Source organism: Apteryx mantelli, chromosome 1 (assembly GCF_036417845.1).
Source record: "Apteryx mantelli isolate bAptMan1 chromosome 1, bAptMan1.hap1, whole genome shotgun sequence".
Lineage (NCBI taxonomy): Eukaryota > Metazoa > Chordata > Aves > Apterygiformes > Apterygidae > Apteryx > Apteryx mantelli.
Genome location: NC_089978.1, coordinates 146,074,292 through 146,093,888, shown reverse-complemented (window position 1 = coordinate 146,093,888; position 19,597 = coordinate 146,074,292). Strand labels below are relative to the sequence as shown.

Sequence of the window (19,597 nt, the reverse complement as noted above, 5' to 3'; positions counted from 1 at the left end):
GATGTATTCAGAAAACTGAAATCTATACTAGCAGGCTTCAAGGCCCAGCAACAGTAGAAAGACACCCTTATGCAGCCTAACAACAATTTTTATTGGTAAATTAGTAACATCGCCCCATGAAACAAGATGACACACTCACTAGAGGACTAACAGCATCCCGCTGCTACACTGTTTCCTTACTGACCCAAGAAACTGTTGAAAAAGGTCTTGAAAAAGACCATATTTATTTTATTCACTCTTTGCTAGAGAAAAAAAGATTTGGTAGAAGCAAGTGCTAAAAAGGACAGATGCAGGAGCAATTCCTTTCCCACTGCCTTCAGAAGATGCAGGAAGAAACAATACTATAAGCGGTCATTGTCACCTTCCTACTAACACACCTTGCCAGTCGAGCCCAGAGAGAAGTTTGGATACCCACAGATTTTAAGGCATTTCCCTTTAAAGAGAGAGCAGTCTTTTATAAACAAAAACCAGCATGTCTCCTGCCCTTGGGAAGTGTCATCTGAATTTGGTCAGTATCTACTCTGTAGTTACTAAACCTGCAGACATGCTATGAGAGTTGCAAGGAAATGCTCAGTAGAGATTTTCAAAGCCACCTCAGGAAACAAGACACAAAACTTGCATTAACCACAAGGGGGGTTGTTCAGCTAAATCCTCTGCTTTAGCTTTAAAAATCTCTGCTCACTGGTACCTGGTGGAAAACAGCAAGGGCCACAGCACAAGGGTACTTCCCTAGCAGAAAAAGGCAGAAACTGCAAATGCAGGGTGGAACAACCAGGCATGAACTGTGGGAACTTATCTAAGCAGGAAGGAGATAAGACACAGAGAAATGACAAGAGTGACTGGTTCAAAGGAAATCACAAAACAAACAAATAATGCCACTATCCTGAAATCACACTGAAATGTCTTACATATGCGTTGTACCAATCTATCAACATCAGGACTTGGCAATACTGGATTGCAGTGATATAGTGGTACAAAGCTAATAAAGGGATGTCACACCTTGATTATGCTGCATCCCTCCCTGGTTCTGCTCAGGAACAAATTGGCCCTTCAGCTCTCCAAGGCTGAGTACCAGCATCTAGGCCATCACAGATCTGCCTGTTAGGATAAATCCTCCACCTGATATTGAACCATCTGTTCTAATTACTACTGACAAAAGGCTGTGGACTCAACAAAGAGCAGAAATTCAGTTTTATCACCAAAAAATTAACATTTTCAGCAAGAAGTTGTGTATGACGCATGGTAGAATGAAAGTTACAAATTAACAGTGCCAGAGATGCTGTCTAATATTCAGTTTTACCACAGACAGCTGAAAATAAATAGCAGACTACATCACCAGCAATGTGATATATTTGGCTACAGTGTACAACAAAATCCCTTAATTCAGGGGCGGGTGTGAAGAACAGACATTCTAATAGTGCTACAGTTGAAGCATGGATGAATATAAAGGGCAAACATTAACGAAAACAGAACGATGTAAAATAGGAAAGGAGAACAGGGAAAAAGAGAAGCAAGAAAGGAAGGGAACTATTGCAGCAGCCTCTCAGTCACTGTAAGGCCTCCTTCTACTGCTCTAGAAGCATGAAGGTACATTACAGTGAATTTCATGCACATCAAGAGTCCTGTATGCTGCCCACTGTATAAATATAATGTATAAATCTTATAAATCACTGTATAAATCTTGTATATCAGAATCAAATCCAGTAGACCCAGATATTATAGCCCAGAAGCAGTATATTATAGGAAATTAAGACAAACATTTTGCCTTTACCCAGGGATCTGCCCATTTATTTATGTGGCCAGTGAGCTAGGGAAGTGTTGTTTACCTCCATTTTACAGATGGGAGACACAGACAAGCCTACAGTGCAGGGAAGAAGCTCTGGAAGAGCTGAAATGAACCAAGTCCCAGGTTAGCACTCTAAACATTAGGACATCCTCTGCCAACTGTCTCTACATCCACATTGATGTTACTAACTTGTCCATCACTGTGATGCCCTGATACGCACTGTAATCAAACATTAATTGGGGGGGTGGGGGGGAATAAAACCCACTAACCTCCTCTCATTCTGGGTTATTGTTCCATTTTCCAGCTTTTTAACAGTTGATGCTAAAACCTTGTTGGCGTCATTGGCAAAGTCCAAGTCTCTGACCTCAGACAGAGGAACTGATACAATGGCAAAAGCTTCTTTGTCCTCTTTTGTTTGGCATGTCCCAATCTGCAATAGTTTAGTATGGATAAGCAAATCTCTCAACTTTACCCTAATTATTATACATCTTTTATATGTAAGAAGTGAGATCACCAGCAGATAACTTTAGGAATGAGTGTGGGATTTCAACTCCAAGAAATTAGTGGTTACCTTCAACATCACAGGCCTCTCTTCATCAGTATCTATTGGAATACTAGTGCTAGTGACCCAAGTATTAGTGCATAAATGCCTCAGTCGGACATATGAATTCCTAAAGGAAAACAAAGCAATCAATAGGTTAGATGGAGACAGTCCCAAGCTGAACTGGGCAAGGTGGGATGCTGCGCAACCCATGACAGTGTCATGAGACTTGACAGTACAAGTCACACCAGCCACTCATAATAAAAGGGTGAGGGGGCCCTAAAAGGTACTGCAGCACTTTTTCCCCTTTTCTCCCTTCTCCTCTCTCATAGAGCTGCATCAAGAACGAGCAGTATCTTGGGATTATACAGAATGCTGTTTTAAGTATTTAGATAACCCTACAAATAAAGCCTTCTTCAAAGAAAAAAATTAAAAAGGAAGGAACTATAAAATCCCATCTGAATAGAAACATGTTTCATGAATAAAAACAATTATTTTCTTAATATTTTTTCTGCAGAGTAATGAACCTCTTCACCCTGTCACAGCACAAAAGCCAGTAAAACCGACCATGGTTGCACAGCTTCACCGTTACGGCCTACAAACCCTTGTTCTAGTGAGCAAGTATCTGGAATATCAGTTCTCAACTGGAAATCAAGTGAACAAAAGAGTAAGCATTAGATTTTTCTAAATTGTTTTCATCTGAGAATCTGTGGTATTATCAAGAAGCAGAGCTGAAAAATCAATTATAAGTTTTTCTCTGAATTCTCTATTTTAAATGTATTCACTGTGGCCTTCAGTCACACTCATCTTTTCATGTTGATGGGCTGTGACTAATCAAGTAAGCAAATTATCTGGTAAAATTTAGCACAGCAAATACACTTCAAAGCTGCATACATCAGTATTTGCAGGTACCCAACTTTAAAATTCACTTCATGACAACTAGACCCACATGTCTACATGCCCATTCAGTCACAGCCAACATCATTTGACTTATCCAACCAATCTCAGCTAAGCAACACAATTAAAATTCCAAATATTCACAATTAAAACACAGAATAGATTCCAGAAGCCACTTGCTGAATTAATTTGAATAATATGTATTCAATGGTATTGTGATCTGTCAGGGAAACAGAAGCACAATTCACCATATACATTATTTTGTTGGGAACAATTCACTCAGATCTATTTAGCATTACAGTTCAAACAGTGCACTGGGCTCAATTCTGTCCTCATTTTCATCTGTGCAACATTTAGCCCATTATTTTTCTCTTCACAGACTCTTTAAGTGTCACTTGTTTTATCCTTATAATTATTTTACCCAGTCACGGCAGCAGGATCATGTTTTATACATCTCTTGTTTATCCATGAACACTCCCCAAATTTTAACTGAAGGACAATACTTGCTCATGTTTGATTTTTTCTGCTTTACTAACCAGCATAATGCTAAGAAGAAACCTTGTCAATGCAGCACTTTTTTTTTTTTTTTTTACCTTGGAACTAGGCAATCAGCTCTCTGAAGAGTGGTGGCATCCAGTTCAAAGAGAGATGCAATGTCATTTCCATGCGGCACAGAGACCAAAGTATACATAATCTTCTCCCCTGCTTGGCGTTTCTTCTTTGAAGCAGGAAGGTCGCCATCTCTCTGCTGATTAGGCACAAGGGTTATTTGCTTGTATCAGGGCCCATTATAAATTCTCCAATTACCTTGCAGACAAGTAGTACATCTGAATTGTATTCTTTTTTTTTTCTGCACATTCTAGTAAGAATGTACCATGACTGGCTTTGGAGTGTGTAACACAAAGGATGCACTTTGCCCCAGGCACATGGGGTCCTAGACAGTCATTATAACAACAGCAAGTCACAAGCTACAGAGAGCTTGCGGTACTGTATACATTATTACTCAACACCTACAACTTCAAAAACCTGCTGTAGTTGCAGACCCTTCACTCCCAAAAGATGTAATTACACAGTGGTAGTTTGGAAAGGGCTAAAGATAAAAGAATAAACGAAAACTGGATTTTTAAAAGGGGGAGGAGGGATTGGAAAAGGAAACAATTTGTCCAATTCCACTGCTGCTTTTTCAGGCTTGCTCTTTTTTCCCCTTATGGCCAGAATCACAGCAGCACACTTCTTCAAATAGGAAGACCCAGCATATCTGCTCCATGGAGATCAACTGTCATTGGAAGGGGGGGACACAAAGCACCAGCTAAATTGTATTAGAAATCTTAGCACAGGCTGATAATGCATTAGGAGCTGGATCCAGCATGGGTCTGAGCGTGCCCACTGAAACTGGAGAAGTTCAGTCCCTTACAGAAGCCTTGCCTTCAAGGGACAGACTTACAAAGCTACGCTGGTGCCTCAGCATAGCTCTTCTGATCTTCCTCCCACTGTCAGCTCAAAGTCCCAGGGAATTTTGTGACCCAGCACCACTAAGCAGTCATCTTTATCTTTAGATACCTAGATATCGTTGTGAAACAGACTCCAAATGGTAAATTCACAGAGCTTGACCTTACATACCTCTGCTTGAAGAAGTAATTCAGAGTCTATGCCTGTAGCCATGCAGCAACCAATAAAATTACTGGCATAAGTAAAAGCTACTCCTCCAGGGTGTTGAGCTACACATATTACCACAGACTAATAAGCAGTTAAGAGACTGGCAGCCCAGGGCCCTTCACGTACACAGAATATATCATGAGAGGAGAGAAAAATAGGACCAAAGAAAGCCAAAAGAGAAAAATTAAACACTGGAAACCTGAAATACTATTACAATGATTTATAGTGCACCACTAAGGAAGAGATGTACCAAGCAATACAGAGAGGCTACACTGTACTGGGTTTGCATTAGTGCCTTGATTAAACCCAAACTGTAAGAGATGATCAAGAGGAAGGCTTTGATTACTCATATTGCCCATTGATTAAGCAACAAAATCAAGGATGAGTGAAACTGTGCAAGAAATAGCTAGTTCTCATCTCATCTCAAAGCACTTCTAAATCCTTTCAAAACATTCATTTTTTCCACCATCAAGCCTAAAAAATGCCAGCTTTCCATCCCATTACTTTTATGAAGGACAGAGACAAGAGAAAAACAAGGAAGAAATCCTCTCACACACTTTTCTTAGGCTCATCTAGCACTTTCAGTGTTGCTCTAGTTTTCGAAAAGAAGGCTCACTGAGACCAAGGGCAGTGATCTACCGTGTTGTGCACAAGAGCAAACCCACATCTGGTAGTCCTCACATTATTCCATACCCCACACCCAAAAAATATTGAACAAAATCACACATGCAAATTTAACCCATAGGCAAGGCTTGAGAAAACAGTAGTGAGTAGTGAAAATAGTCTCCTACTATTTCTGATTTCCATACACATTTTGTTTTACAAACTCAGGATGAGACCCAAAATGGAAAGGCAGGGACACTATAAGAGGCCTGCCTCTTAAGGCCTGCCTAGGTAAGAGCTGAAGTAGAGTCTCACATCAAATGAAAACATACTTGCCAAATTTCCACACAAAAAAGAAATAGAACTAATTCCTAACTCACATACACCCAGGAATAGCCATTTAAAATTCAAGAGGGCTGTAAAGGGCTGAGGAGCATAAGATAGTTTAGAACTGCATCCAGAATTTTGATTTTTTCCCATAATTTATGTCCAAATCTAATTAGGTTTTCCCAGAACCTACTCACTCTGCTACAATTGCAAACTGAAATTGCTGGTATAGAAGAAGGCAGGACATTTTATAATCACGTATTTTTTCACTGGAGCCCCGGAAAAACACAGATCAAAATACAAAACCATATTCCACCCTGCGTTACAAAGTTTTTTATACTCACTCATTACACAGTGCCTGACCATCTCCAATAGGTCATTAAGCAGAAGTACATATACACATGTGCAGGTTTCTGTGACAAAAGGCAAAGGCAAAGGCAAAGGCACAGCTCTTCTGCTCGAGTAGCTCACGCTAGCTATTAGCTCTGGGGGAAGTTCATCCTGCAGTTTGGGGCTGCTTTACCCGCTCCCTAGCCTGACCACTAATTGTATAGGTGCTATATGTGCTATGCAGCAATGGAGTTGGCTCACCAGGCCTAAATCTAGCCAGCCAGGCCTGCCACCTGTCAAATCAGACCTGGCATATGAGCAAGAGCTTCCTTCTAGTCTAAGAACAAGTATGTTTCAACAGAGGGCAAGAGAGCGTCTGTAGCAGGGCTATCTGCAATGCAAAGCTTAACTGAACAAAAATCAGACTTGCATAATTCCAGACTGGACTCTAGCAAAAACCTCAGAACTCTTCTCCTAATTTAACATCAGGATCTCAGACCCGTCTCACAACACAACTAGGATTATGGCTGTTAAGCATTAGGCATCGTAAAAAATAAACAGCAGAAGTGATCCTTACCTTGAGAGCTCAGAAAACAAATTACGAAAAAGGAGTACGAGAGATAGAGAGATACAATCATCACATAGGTACATAAAAGGCTTGAATTTATGTCTGAATTTACATCTGAGTGTGTGTGCACATTATTGTACGTGAGAGAGAGAGAGAACGCACACAATTGCGCTCAGAAATTTTCCTATGATTACTTAAAATTAGTAATCAGTCATCAGAACCTGCCCTCAACCGAGCCATTATTAAATTTGCAGATGAATCTATACGAGGAAGCTGAAAGAAGAGAAAGCATCAGACTACTTCTAATTAATTAGACAATATGGTCAGTTCAGAGAGACATTTTATACCTAGGTGGAAGAAAGCAAGAAGGTATTTGTCCAGGTAAGAAACTGGCATATGAGCAGATGCAGCCAAAAATGGCAGATTCAGTGAAGAAAAGGGAAGAAGAAAATTGTAAAGGGTCTCAAACACAAGAAAATTCAGCTTGAAGCAGTATCAAGAGGAAACCAATGAAGAGTTTCAGAGATGCATGAATTACATGCTAGGAATCCCAAAGTAAAGACAGTACAAGAACTGCGGGTAAACCAGTTTTAGCAAATAGTAAATTCACTGGACAAAAATATTTCAGTTGTTCCACACTACTGGCTAACTAGTCACAGGCTGTAGACAAATCAAATCAGAGACACATCCAAAGTGAGGAAGGTGGAGTCACATCACTCACTGTAGTTCACTGGTTAAAATCACTCAAAGATGTGGGCAATGCCCATTCTGTGGGTCATGAAATACAGTGAAATACACTGTTCACGCACACAACAGGTCTTTGCCAGCAAGTGGAACCAAAAATCCCCCTACCATACTGCCAAGGGCCAGAGTGCTCTTCCAGCAGGAAGGGACTCATGTTCAGATTCATTCTCTATCAGAAGGAAGGCAAAGGCTGAGAGATCAAAAAAGCAATCATATTTAGGAAAACAAACGGCCATTTTGGTGAGGAGTAGAAATACTAGATCAAGGCTAACAGAGCAAATTCCACAACCACTGGGCTACCACCATCGACTTGCAGTGCATGACACCGATTTAAACAGAAGCTTTAAAAAAATAACCAAACAAACAAACAAACAAAAACTAACCCAGACATAGTATGGTGTTTGCAATATGAAGGGCAAGTTTAATGTAACAGGAGACAAATCCTATATTGTAATTAGGGACAACACAATCAGGCGCAATCAGATTTGTCTTTCCTGGGATTTGCAGCCCAGCAGATAACTCTGCTTCACAGCTCTTAATATAATTTGCTAGTAGCTGTGAGCTATCCCAAATCCCTATTACTGACCTCAACTGGGTATCACCAAAAATTCAGGAGATTTGCATGGAGTTTTGCTTACAGAGAGGCCTTCCTTTTAACTGCAAAAAACAATACAAAAACGCAACAGGCCTGGAATATCTTCTCTTTTAGAATGCAAACCCAATCTACAATTCCAATTGGTAAAGACACCTCTTGTGGCATAGAGACAGACAAGGATAATACCCTATTCCTGTATGAATACATTAAGCTGCACTACAGACTTCAGCAGAAATTAAATTTAATAGCAGCCAGAGTTCTGAAAATGCCTGTTAAATCCAGTACATTGTGGTATCTCAATATGTTAACCCAGTTTAGGAGGCTTTTATAAAACCAGCATTTTCACAGGGCAGTAATGTGAACAGAACTCCATAGGTTAGATGATTTTAAAAATTCTATATGAAAAGAAAGCCGAGTAAATTAATGGCCAGCCTTGGTCCTGCATGCTACGAAGCCCTGGCAGACAGCACAGCAGTTAGCCTCCTATAACACCTTCACTGTTGACTCATTTGTGAGTCATCGCATTTTTAGCGGAGACATCACGTTGCAATTCTGTTAGGAGCCGGAGACACTCTGTAAGAAACAATGTATGCGTTTTCAGAGTTGATTCAGACCTGCGTGCAGCAGCAGAATAATAATAATGTGCCAGCATCCGTGTCTCCCCTTCTCCCTCTGTGAGCGCAGAGCATCTCAAGTGGTCTGACTGCTGCCTTTACATAAGCAGAGACACTGCCATTTTAAAGCTGAAGATTTCTTTTTTTTTGGCATGTTCTTCGGACTGTTTATTGCCAGGTTAGTTCCTAACCAAGCCTTTAAAAAAAAAAATTTTCCCAAACCTGTTCCACTTGTTTAAACTGCATCACTTGTTTTATATATTATGAAATTTTAATTAAGAGATTATTTTTTTAAATAATCTTAGTTGTTGGAAGGTAAAATTTATAAAAATTAAAAAATTAAAAAAATAAAAATAAAAAGGATTTACAGCGTTTACCAGAAAAAAATCACTTGGGATGGAAGCAAGAAAGAAAATTTTGAATTTGGTGAGGTTCTTTGCCATACATAAATACAGATAGATAGAAGCCAAAGGAGGTATGTCAAATTGCACCTAGAGGTCCATGGTATAACCGTTCAACTTACTTACAAGAAAAGTAAATAAATACCAATCTCAATCCTAAGAAAAATCTCAACAGTAAAGGCTAGTTCGGAAACATTTAGGGTTAGCGCTCTCTCATGAAAACGCAGAAAAAAAGGAATTAAGCCACCTATCCAAAGACAGTCTTTTAATATGAAGGAGCTAACAAATGCCAGGTTCCCAGCTGTTCTTGACATTTCCCAGTGTTTACAGTGTTCTTCTAGATGCTGTACATTCATGTGATTGGAAATAACAGACTACTTTGCAGCATCAAATACATCAATTTGGGGTTTAACGGGAGCTGTAACACAGAGCACTGTGTTTTGATGCACTATACATTACAGTTTTTTAAACTGCAAGAGCAGGAGAAGATCGTATTTGATAAGGACCCTAAATCAGAGGAGGGTCTTTACATCAAAAAATCTTCTGGATTTTCAATGTGGGAAAAATACGTACAAAGAATATTAATCAACTCATTTTAAGGCCAAATTTTTCCAGAAATCAAAACAACGCTCCACAAGACAATTTGGCTGGAATCTCAAGCAGCAGCCCTTGAAAGACCAATGAACCGCAGTCCAAACATAGCTTTAATGCTTGGGAACAAATGTCCCAGCGATTTCCAGCGATATTTATGTTCTCAAGAGCCAAAACCATTTTAGACTTCTAAGTCACTTAAGGCAAGGCAAAAAAAGATGGACTTAGGCAGCATCTCGGCGCCTATGCCCACCTGCACCATGGAAAATCCTTTTCCACTGTTGCTTCCTAAACTTGACAGTTGCCTCAGCAGCTGTGATCAGAACTTGTAACCTGGCAGTGAGCATGCACCAGAAAGCCCGTCACACATTTACCAGTTAAGGTTTGGCACAAAATGCATGGATGGCTGTGCCATCTATTAAAATCCAGCTGACAGAGAAGAAGCTGGTACCTTTTTATACAACAGACTCAGAGTGAAAAGAAAAACTCAGGCTGCAGCCTCAGTTTCTTCCTTCAGTAGAAAAGACTCAAGTACACATCTCCCACTTTTCCCTGGTCATCAGACTTCAGATTATCCTGGAGTAGGCCCCAATGGAAATATTTGTCTAGTCAGACTTCTCGTCTGGATTTTTGGTCAGTATCAATGCCCAGGACAGTTAAACCAAACTGCTACGGTAGTCACCTGTAACATTAAGATTCCTGTTCAGATTACTCTTGTGCCTTCTCCATTACCCAGTAGAGGAAATATTTAACCATTTAGATGAACTGGAAGTCCTCCAGCTGGAGACCCCATGCTATATGTAGATTAGCATAGTGCCATACAATAGGAGTGGATCCTTGTTGATGAGGACCTAGTATTCATCCTGTACATGTTTTCACAGGTTTTACTTCAAAGTAGCTCTAGTCTGGTTTTCTGGACTGGGCACCCATGACAGGTTAGAGCAGAGCAGGTGCATCCCTGGAGAGTATCTTTGTTTACCTTCCTCTAACAAAATCCAAGTTTACTTGCTCTGAGATCACTCTGCAAAGTGAACTGGAGTGGCATAAACAAGGAATAATCAGGAGATTTGATTCAAATGTGCTGTCATGATGTGAACTAAAATGTTAATGTAGATGCACTCTAGGAGAGATGAGCTCTACAATTCAGAGAGCAAGAACATGAACCCAAGCATTTCCAAGCAAGCATCCTACCCAGTGGGATACTCTGGAAGTGATCTCCTATCCAGTTAGAAAGTTTCAAGGGCCTCAAATATCATTTCAATGCAAAGAAAGAAACAACCATTAGAACTTCTATATTTTCATGAGAGAGAATTCTCATTTCTCTGGCCAGCTTAGTTATTGCTGTATTACTTTAATGCCAAATACCAGAGAAGAGGGAAACCAATGTTGCCAACTCTCACAATATTCTTTATTTTTATTAAAATTGCAGTCCTAGAGGTATGTGATTATGTGACAAACTTGGTTTTCATTTAAAAAAAAACAAAATGATTCTTTCTCGTGCAGAGAAAAACTTGGAAAATGTGTCCTTTAAAAGAACAAATGCCAGAAGGCAAACAGAAAAAAACTAAATTGTTTTTTTCTACAAAGATCTCAGGATTTTTCATGCAATCTCATGAATCTGATGGAGAATGATTCTTTTTCTGGAGCATTTGTCGTCTCAGTAAGAATAAGATTCCTCCAGAGTTTTAACTCCACTTCCTTCACATGTTCAAAACTACAACATGCCTGGCCCTGTCTCATTAGTTAAAACTAGCTAGCATGCTCTAACATTTTACCTTTAAATCACAGAGAAGGTAAAGGCCTAAATGCACTTTGCCTATGATTGCTGCAGGCAGCCTGGATGTAGAGCATCCATCTTCATGTCCAACCCATCCATGTTGCAGGATGGACAACTTGGGTCCTTGCTACGCTGTCAGGCTAGAGTTCAAGCTTTCTCCCCTTGGAAGTGGAGCAGAACTCAGCCTAAGTCTGTGCCTGAATATGTGCTTGCATGTATTCAATACAATTAATAAAAAGAGTCTCGGCAGATTCTTAGATTTAGAGGCATGCCTGACTGACAAACATGCCCCAAGGGGCTCATCTCCACTAGCACAGCCTACCCCTCTGCAGCAGTACCATCTAACACACCACCGGAGCACCACGTCTTGCCAACTGCAGGAGGTGCCACAGCAGTGGGGCCATAACTGCCTCCGTTTACACAGGCAGCTAGACTGGGGTTTTACCAGCACAGCTGTATCGCGTAGGTAAGGTGATCTTTGCTGTTCCTTATTGACAAAGCTACCCTAGCAAAGCTCCACAATACACACCTAATCATTGTTACTTTGGATATGAGGAGGTTTCTAAGTTAAACACATCAGACCTTCTATTGCATCTCTATCATGGATTGAAGACAGTGGCTCAGTCTTATGCCCCAGCTGTTTGGTTACCAATTCAAACCTCACCAGCGCTCCCTATTGAAGCCACCTGCGCTAGTCAACATAAAATGTGTTAAACCCAAAATGAAGCAGGGCTCACCTCAGGTAGAAAGCTAATTTTGGTCAGAGACATCTTTTCCTTACATTATGCTATTACTATTCAGAGGCTTGTAGGTATCAGTACTTAAGTAACCAGGCTTGCTTATCCCTGGTTTTCTTGCTATAGAGGTTAGTGTGTTTTGCCATGAGGTAGTATGCCTAATTTGAGAAGAATTAATCCATTTCATATCTGCAGTCACCAAGCAAAACCAACTTCCAACTAATGCTAATTTGATGCAGAATTTGAATAAGCTTCCTAACATTTCCCTAGTTGTAGCTCACTAAAAAACATAAGAATAATCCCATAAGGAGTACAGGACACAAATGCAACACTACTGCTGAGTTTGCCCGTATGCAAGGGAAAACTTTCTGTTAACAACAGCTCTGAGATGCACTCTAGTTTACATGGGATACAGAAGACAATCCCACTGGTAGTAAGATCAACATCCAAGTGAAGAGCCTCCATTTCACTGATGAGCTAACATAAGGCATGAAGCAGATGAGTTCCTTTACATGCAAGTAAAAAAAAAAAAAAAAAAAAAAAAAGCTATAAAGGGCTTTCATATGGTGAGCTTTTATTTATTTATTTATTTATATGCAGTGTACAAATTCCACTTACCAAAGCTTTTCCTTCATTATTACCTTCCGGATAGTGTGGGTTAAGCTGAAAAAGAAAAGAATTCAAATACTATCTTCATAGCTTTTAGACATTTAAAAATTGGGGAAGGTGAGTTTGTTCAGTTATATATTAAATATTCACTCTGCAAGAGAACAGTGAAGTATTTAAAACCAGAGCCTGAGTGTGAGAATTCCTCGCTTTATCTCTGACTGACTTACTGGCTACATCCTCACTTCAAAAGAGTGCATCTTTGCACCAGAAACACTGGGGGAGAGAAAGCACAGGTAGTAATTAATCTAAATATAGCAAGTTACGGTTACCCCTACACACTCACAAACATTTGCAGGATTGACCTTCAGCAGATGTACTGAAATAAAAACTACCATGCCCACTAAGATTTTATAGGAAGACAGTTAACCCAGAATAAACACATCTTTGAAACAGCAGTGACAACGCCACTACAGAAAAATGTTTAACTACTCTGTGATTCTGTTTAACCATTATTAATGGGGATAATATTTTCTATGCCATACAAGGATTATCAAGCTTAATTAATAATTAAAGGAGTATGAGAAGCTTGGATGAGAGACACTACATAATAATAAGTGTAAAATATTACTATTTAACAGTGTTTAATACAATTTTACTTTTGACAAGGGGAATATGTAGACTAGAAGATGAGGGATTATGTAGGCAGATATATACTCAAATAAACAAACACCCACGCACGCACTGCACATTAAACTTTTCAAAATTTGACTTACATAATGAAACAATTTACCTCAATATTTACCACATTCCCTGACACAGGATATGCCTTCAAAACTTTGAAAATGCTGAATTGAAATTACTCGTTATATAAGGCAATTTAGCTTTTAAGCATTAACAGCATGTGTACATCTTAGAGACACATACAGTCATTTTCTTGCCAAGAATTTGGCATTACCAGCGTAGAAGAGCCAGAAGTGAACTGCACAGGACAAGCTGAATAAATCCCAATAAAACTTTTTAACATCACATCATCATACATCTAACATTACACAGAAAACTACTGTAAAGAGTTTTTATTAAGTTTGTATGGGTTTATCGTTTATACTCCTTTACCCAAAAAGCCAGCTCCTCTCCACAACAGAATCCATTTCATGAGCTTGAGGAAAGGAAGTAAACTTTTAGATGCTCCTAAATCTTCTGAAAATATCTTTGCTCTGTGTCATGATTTGATGAGCCAACACAGAAATGGTTATTCTCCTGCCTTAAATTCAGTATTTTCATTCGCCACCATAGTACCCTCACAAACCTAACTTAAGAGAGTCTGCTTTCCTCCCTGCGTTGACACCTATTCCAAATCTTGCATTTTGCTCCTCCATGACACACTCACACTGTCTCCCATCTCCAACTCCCACCTACTTCTGTTTCACAGTAACAGGAATGGGAGATGAACACTGATCTACAGACAACTAAACACAGAATATATATCTCTATATAGAGATATATAGAGAGAGATATAAAACTATCTTTATATGGTTTTGGCAGCTTAAGTTTTCTCACACTTCTTTCAGCATTACATTTGTTCACTCAACACATTAAAATAATTCTAATTGCCTGTTCTGATAGCCAAGCTGAGTTCTGTACATTTGCTCCTCCATCAAGAACAGAAAAAACTACCAGGCAATGCTCTTTAGTCACAGCCAGATACAGTCTCAGCAGAGGTGCAGAGAAGGTGCAGAAGGGCTGAATTTGACTCTACTTTCAGATTCTGCTGATTGCAAGTAAGCAAGAAAAAGTCTGGGTCATTTTCAGGTTTGTCACTAGACTAAGCACAGAGAATTGTGCACAAGGGCTACATGTTCAACTGGAATAAATCTACGATGTTTCCCTGAAGAGCCCAAGGGAATATAGTTGTCTATCCAGTATGAATTGGACCTTGAATTCTGCTATTCTTCAACTGTTTGCTCTCAACGTAACAATGCTTTAAAAAAAAAAAAGTATCAACAACAATAGGAACTATGAAAATATCCCCACCACCACCATTTATTGCCTACTGTAAAAATGACTAAATAGACTGTTCTCAAATTCCCAAAATAATTCACTTGTGGACAGAGGCTGAGGGAGACAGAAGACTCAAAGAAAAACTGAAGTGCATCCTTAACGATGTTTTTTCTTGTGCCACTGTAACAAAAATAATAAAACTAAAAAGACAGTTGGAGGAAGCTTGAGGTGCTGACCTTAAACAGCAAACATAGTGAATGCAGTTTTAGGGCTGGCATTAATGGCCCTGTTTTCAGCCACGCTGAGCAGCTGCCACTTCCATTTTCATTTCAGATGAGGTTGCCAGTGCTGAGCATCTCTGAAAATCAGACTATTATCTACTATCCTATACTGTATTCTCTAGGTAGAGAGGCATAAATCACATAGTGTTGTATATCATGTTACACCTGTTCTGAGTCCGTTGCAATATCCACATATGACAGAATGAGCTAAGAACACAGTGCCAGTCTTAATACTCCAAAATCTAATGCTTTTTCTGATTTTTGTAGGATCTCCTCCATGTTCCTCAATAAGTCTCCAAAACAAAAGAATCCTTGAAAATAGCAACATTAGCAATTTTTTCTTCATTGCTAAAGAAATCAAGTAAAATTCTTGGCAGGTGTTTAGAACATAAATAAGAATGCTGTCTTAAAACAAGTCCTATATAAGCTTAGCAGTCTTCAGGCTTTTTGGTCATTGGACTTGTTGCAATTGCAGTGTTACAGAACTGCAGCTGAAATACAATACTTATATGTACATGAAACACCACTGGAAGGTGCATGCAGTCAATATACAGTAAGAACATGATGCATTGTGAACTGCAGCACTCATGTAAGTGTGATTGCATAAATCATCATTGTAATAGCCTCATTATGTGGGATTTTTTGAAGTATATTTCCAACAGCTTATTTTCCTGCACAGAAAAACTCAGACATCCTAAGCCTCCACTGCTTGTTTGTCAACAAACTTAGGTATGGACATTTTTTACCTTTTCCTGTACAGCAGAGAAAAAGCATCACACAACAATAGTTCAGCCTCCTCATTGATGAAAGCTAAATAATAACAAAGACCTTGAAACTCATTTCATTATATGGCAAGCTCATGAGACTCACCATAGTATCCCAACACTAGTCCATTACGTAAAACCACCCAACCTAACCACCTGAGTAAAGAGCAATCACTGCATGGCATTAAGGGAGGTACAGTCTACATCAGGTACTGCAGACTGCATTAGAGAGTAACTAATGAAGAGTGAAGGGGAATTTGCATGCAGTGAAGTGGTGAAATGGCCACATGGCAAAAAGCAATGGAGTCACTGTTGCCTGAAGGTTACCACTGATTAGCTGGGCCAGTGTAACTCTTGGTACACGTGCTCTTCATTCACCCCACTGTCATATAAAAGGCCAGTTCTTCTATAGGGATTTTGCAGGTGAAAAGGTAATCAGCATTCACAGCTCAAATAGCAATGATTTATTACACCACAGATATTTGATCTCTTCATTTGCTTACACAGGCCAGCCCAGACTCAACTGTACACATCTTCTAGCCTACACTTCCCCTACACTTCAGAAAATGGTATTACCACGCTACCTTTTCCTTCACAACGCCATGGAAGACATTTTGATTTTACATGCATGCACACACAGCTCACACTGACATAGGTGCTGCATGAGTTTTTCTCATCCTAAGGCTGTATCTACAGGTTAGTATCATTGTAACTGCAAATGCGATTTGTACAGTATAGTTCACAGAAGCATATGGGACTTCAATTCACTAGGAACTCTGAATCTAGTGGGGAAAAGAGCTTGGAGGCTGCCTAGCAAACTGAAGTCAGCAGTCAAGGAGCATCAATGGTATGAGAAGGCCCCCACCACCTTAATCAAAAAGCTAATTGACTACTTTGGCATTTATAGAAAGATTTGCACCTATAGAGAAGGTAATACATTCTTTTAAATCTACACAGGACTAGCAAATACTTGCACGCTTTTGTAAGAAACAAAATTTCCAGCTTGTGATCTACACAGGATATCTGCAACAACTTGAAGGTCAAGGTCAGCGCTGCAGGTGGCCCCACAGTGTATCAAAACTGGTGTCTCTTAGATTGATTTCAGGTTCAGTCTTTGTACATGGTGACACATAAAAACAGTAGATGTATGAATGCATACATATACACCAATATACTTGTACTGTGGGAGCACCACAAGACACCAGCAGAGAGCATCTGTGACAAACACATAACAAAAAACAGCTTTTATAGGTGAAAAACTGAGGTACGGATGTCTTTAACCACTTGGGGGGAAAATTATTAGGAAGGCTGTGGAAGAGCCAGGAATCAAATTATTGCCTAGTGCCCTCACTGTGTGATCATCCTCCTGCAGAGTCTGCGTAGTAGGAAGATGCAACTTCCATCTACGTGCATTTGTGTGTTACTGCTGGTAGCTGGTGCTCAGAAAAGGTAAGTGCCCTGTTAATCCTGAGAGGTATTCTCCTAGACCAAGTGCCAGAAGACCCAGGATCCATAATCTCCACTGATCATTAAATGCAGTAAATGATATATCTTAAGTTTTCTGCACATAAGACTTCACCTCGCATAGGTAGAAGCTGAGGTTCCACTACTGAATGGAACAACTTCTCACTACTACATTATTCATGATTTTGTGGGAGTTTTTTTGCATCTTCACATAGTAAGACATGCTTTACAGTCCAGCAATTGAATTATAAATCTCAGTCCATATCGTGAACAAACAGCTTGGAAATTCACATTTATAATGAATGCTGCTTTCCTAGAAGAAGGATGCATGCAGAGCACCCAAAGGGCTATTTTTGGACACTTTCTTAATTATGAAGATGAGAGAAGAGTTTGGGGGAAAAAAATACCCATGCTGATTTTAATCAAATTTTGTTGACTAGGTAAAGGACATTTAAAGAATCTCTTTATGGAAAGAATTAGATTGCCAAATTTTAGCTAAACGAGCATTTTAACGACTGGGTTAAAACCAGCATTTAAGAAGAAAACCTTGATAGATGAAGAATGAAAGGAGGTAATTCAACACACAAAAACAGTTTCCAGTTCATTTGATAACCAGCCTGTTAACACACTGTACCCAATCAACAGGGACAAGTGTTTAGGGAAAAAAAAGCCACCACAAAAAAAAAAACTTCTCAAATCTTTCATCTTCATTAGGCTTGCTTTGTTCTTTGTTAATGGCATACTGATTAGCTTTCAATAAATCCAAAGGACTTTTGCACGCTTTCAAAGACTTCAGTGGTATTCAAAGGACTTTTGCCATCCTATTAACTTGCTGGAGAAAGACTGGCTGTGATGCTACCTAGATAAACCCCATTCAATACTGCCACAGCATCTGGCACAAAATTCCTGATAATCATCACCTGAGGAAAGTTAAAAAAATCTTAAAAGTTTTTTTTTTTCCCCCAGGATTGTAGTTTGCTGCCATTTTGTTTGCACACCCTGTCTTAGCAGATCAGAGCAGCTTCCAGGGAGCAGACAGAGCACTGGATCCTTTTGTCTGCCTCAGGTCCTCCCTGTGCTGCACAAGCAGAGTTAAGTGGACACAGACAGCTTGCACAGAATTCCCTGGTATGCGTGAACCATCTGTTAGCCAAAAACTGGAATGAGAATCAGCTCTGACACCATCCTGTCCAATTATTCACCCTTGCCATAAGAAGAAAAGACAGGTCACCTCGATGGCATTTTGAGCTGCTGTATAAGCAATGACAGGCCAGTGCTTTGCTATGCCTAAATCAACATTGATTTAAAGGTCTCACACCAGTGGCATACACTGAGAGCTGCCTGAACAGGCAACTCTCATTTAGGCATCTGGTATCTGGGAAATCCCTGTGCTTCTGCTGTGATGAAGGGCAGAGACCCTGACCAATGCCTGGTGCTCAGCCCCACATGACCAAATCCCATTCTGCAGAGGAAAAGAAAAGGAAGAAAAGTATCTAAGAGATCCCTTAGTCTAACCTGAATACTGGCCCATAGCCTCAGTATGAGCCTCAGTGGCCCCATGGCAGCATGTCCTATCTGAAAAAGCATGCTCATCTCCCCAAAGGTTACAATCTAGGCATTAATATCCCATATGCCTTTCAGAGGTCCTCACAGAAATAACTAGGGGTGATTGAATTACACATTCCTGAAATTTCTACAGTAAAGAAAAAAAAAAGCGAAGGTAGCCTTCTAAATCTCCATCACGCATCAAAAATCAATAAAAAGTGGCATAAATATAATTTAATAAAAAGTTCTCAAGGAATCTTTAAATAATAAGCAAATATAATGCATTAGAGAATACATCACACATCCACATTTGCTGTCTTGGAATGCAGCAAAAAGCAATAACAGCGCACTTTGTATTTTTAATAACAGAAGCAGTTGTTGTAACAACTACATAACAATAAATGCTGTGTTTATGTCTTCACACTTCCTTTCCTCCTAAAGCACATATGTATATAAACACTGCTGAAATGCAGCCAACCTCGGACTGGATTGAAAAAGCCTAGCAGAACACTGGCTCACAGATCATTACCACAACACCAGTTGGCTGGGGGGAAAAATTCTCCCTGCGAGGTCCAGGTTTTTACAAGTATTTGCACACTGACGGATGCTAATGCTGTTCCTAACTTCAACCTAAGTCAAGAGGAGTCAGGTCATGAAATTTAGCTGAATTCTCAAGGTTCATAGAAACCTCTGAAAATCCAGCCCTGAAAAGATAGCTCTGCAAATTAAACTGCTTCTAATTCTGTCCCTTTAAAAAGCTGTACCCAGG

At 39.7% G+C, this 19,597-nt stretch overlaps 1 protein-coding gene across 1 annotated transcript in view; it reads right to left on the bottom strand.

The window, feature by feature from the left end:
• ITPR2 (inositol 1,4,5-trisphosphate receptor type 2) overlaps nt 1-19,597 on the bottom strand; it is a 271,787-nt gene that overhangs the window by 188,752 nt on the left and 63,438 nt on the right. The window contains exons 10-13 of the mRNA XM_067305912.1: nt 12,786-12,830; nt 3,818-3,972; nt 2,358-2,457; nt 2,056-2,216 (exon numbers count right to left, since the gene is read on the bottom strand). Coding sequence (XP_067162013.1) covers nt 2,056-2,216; nt 2,358-2,457; nt 3,818-3,972; nt 12,786-12,830 — 461 coding nt within the window. The remainder of the gene's footprint in view (nt 1-2,055; nt 2,217-2,357; nt 2,458-3,817; nt 3,973-12,785; nt 12,831-19,597) is intronic.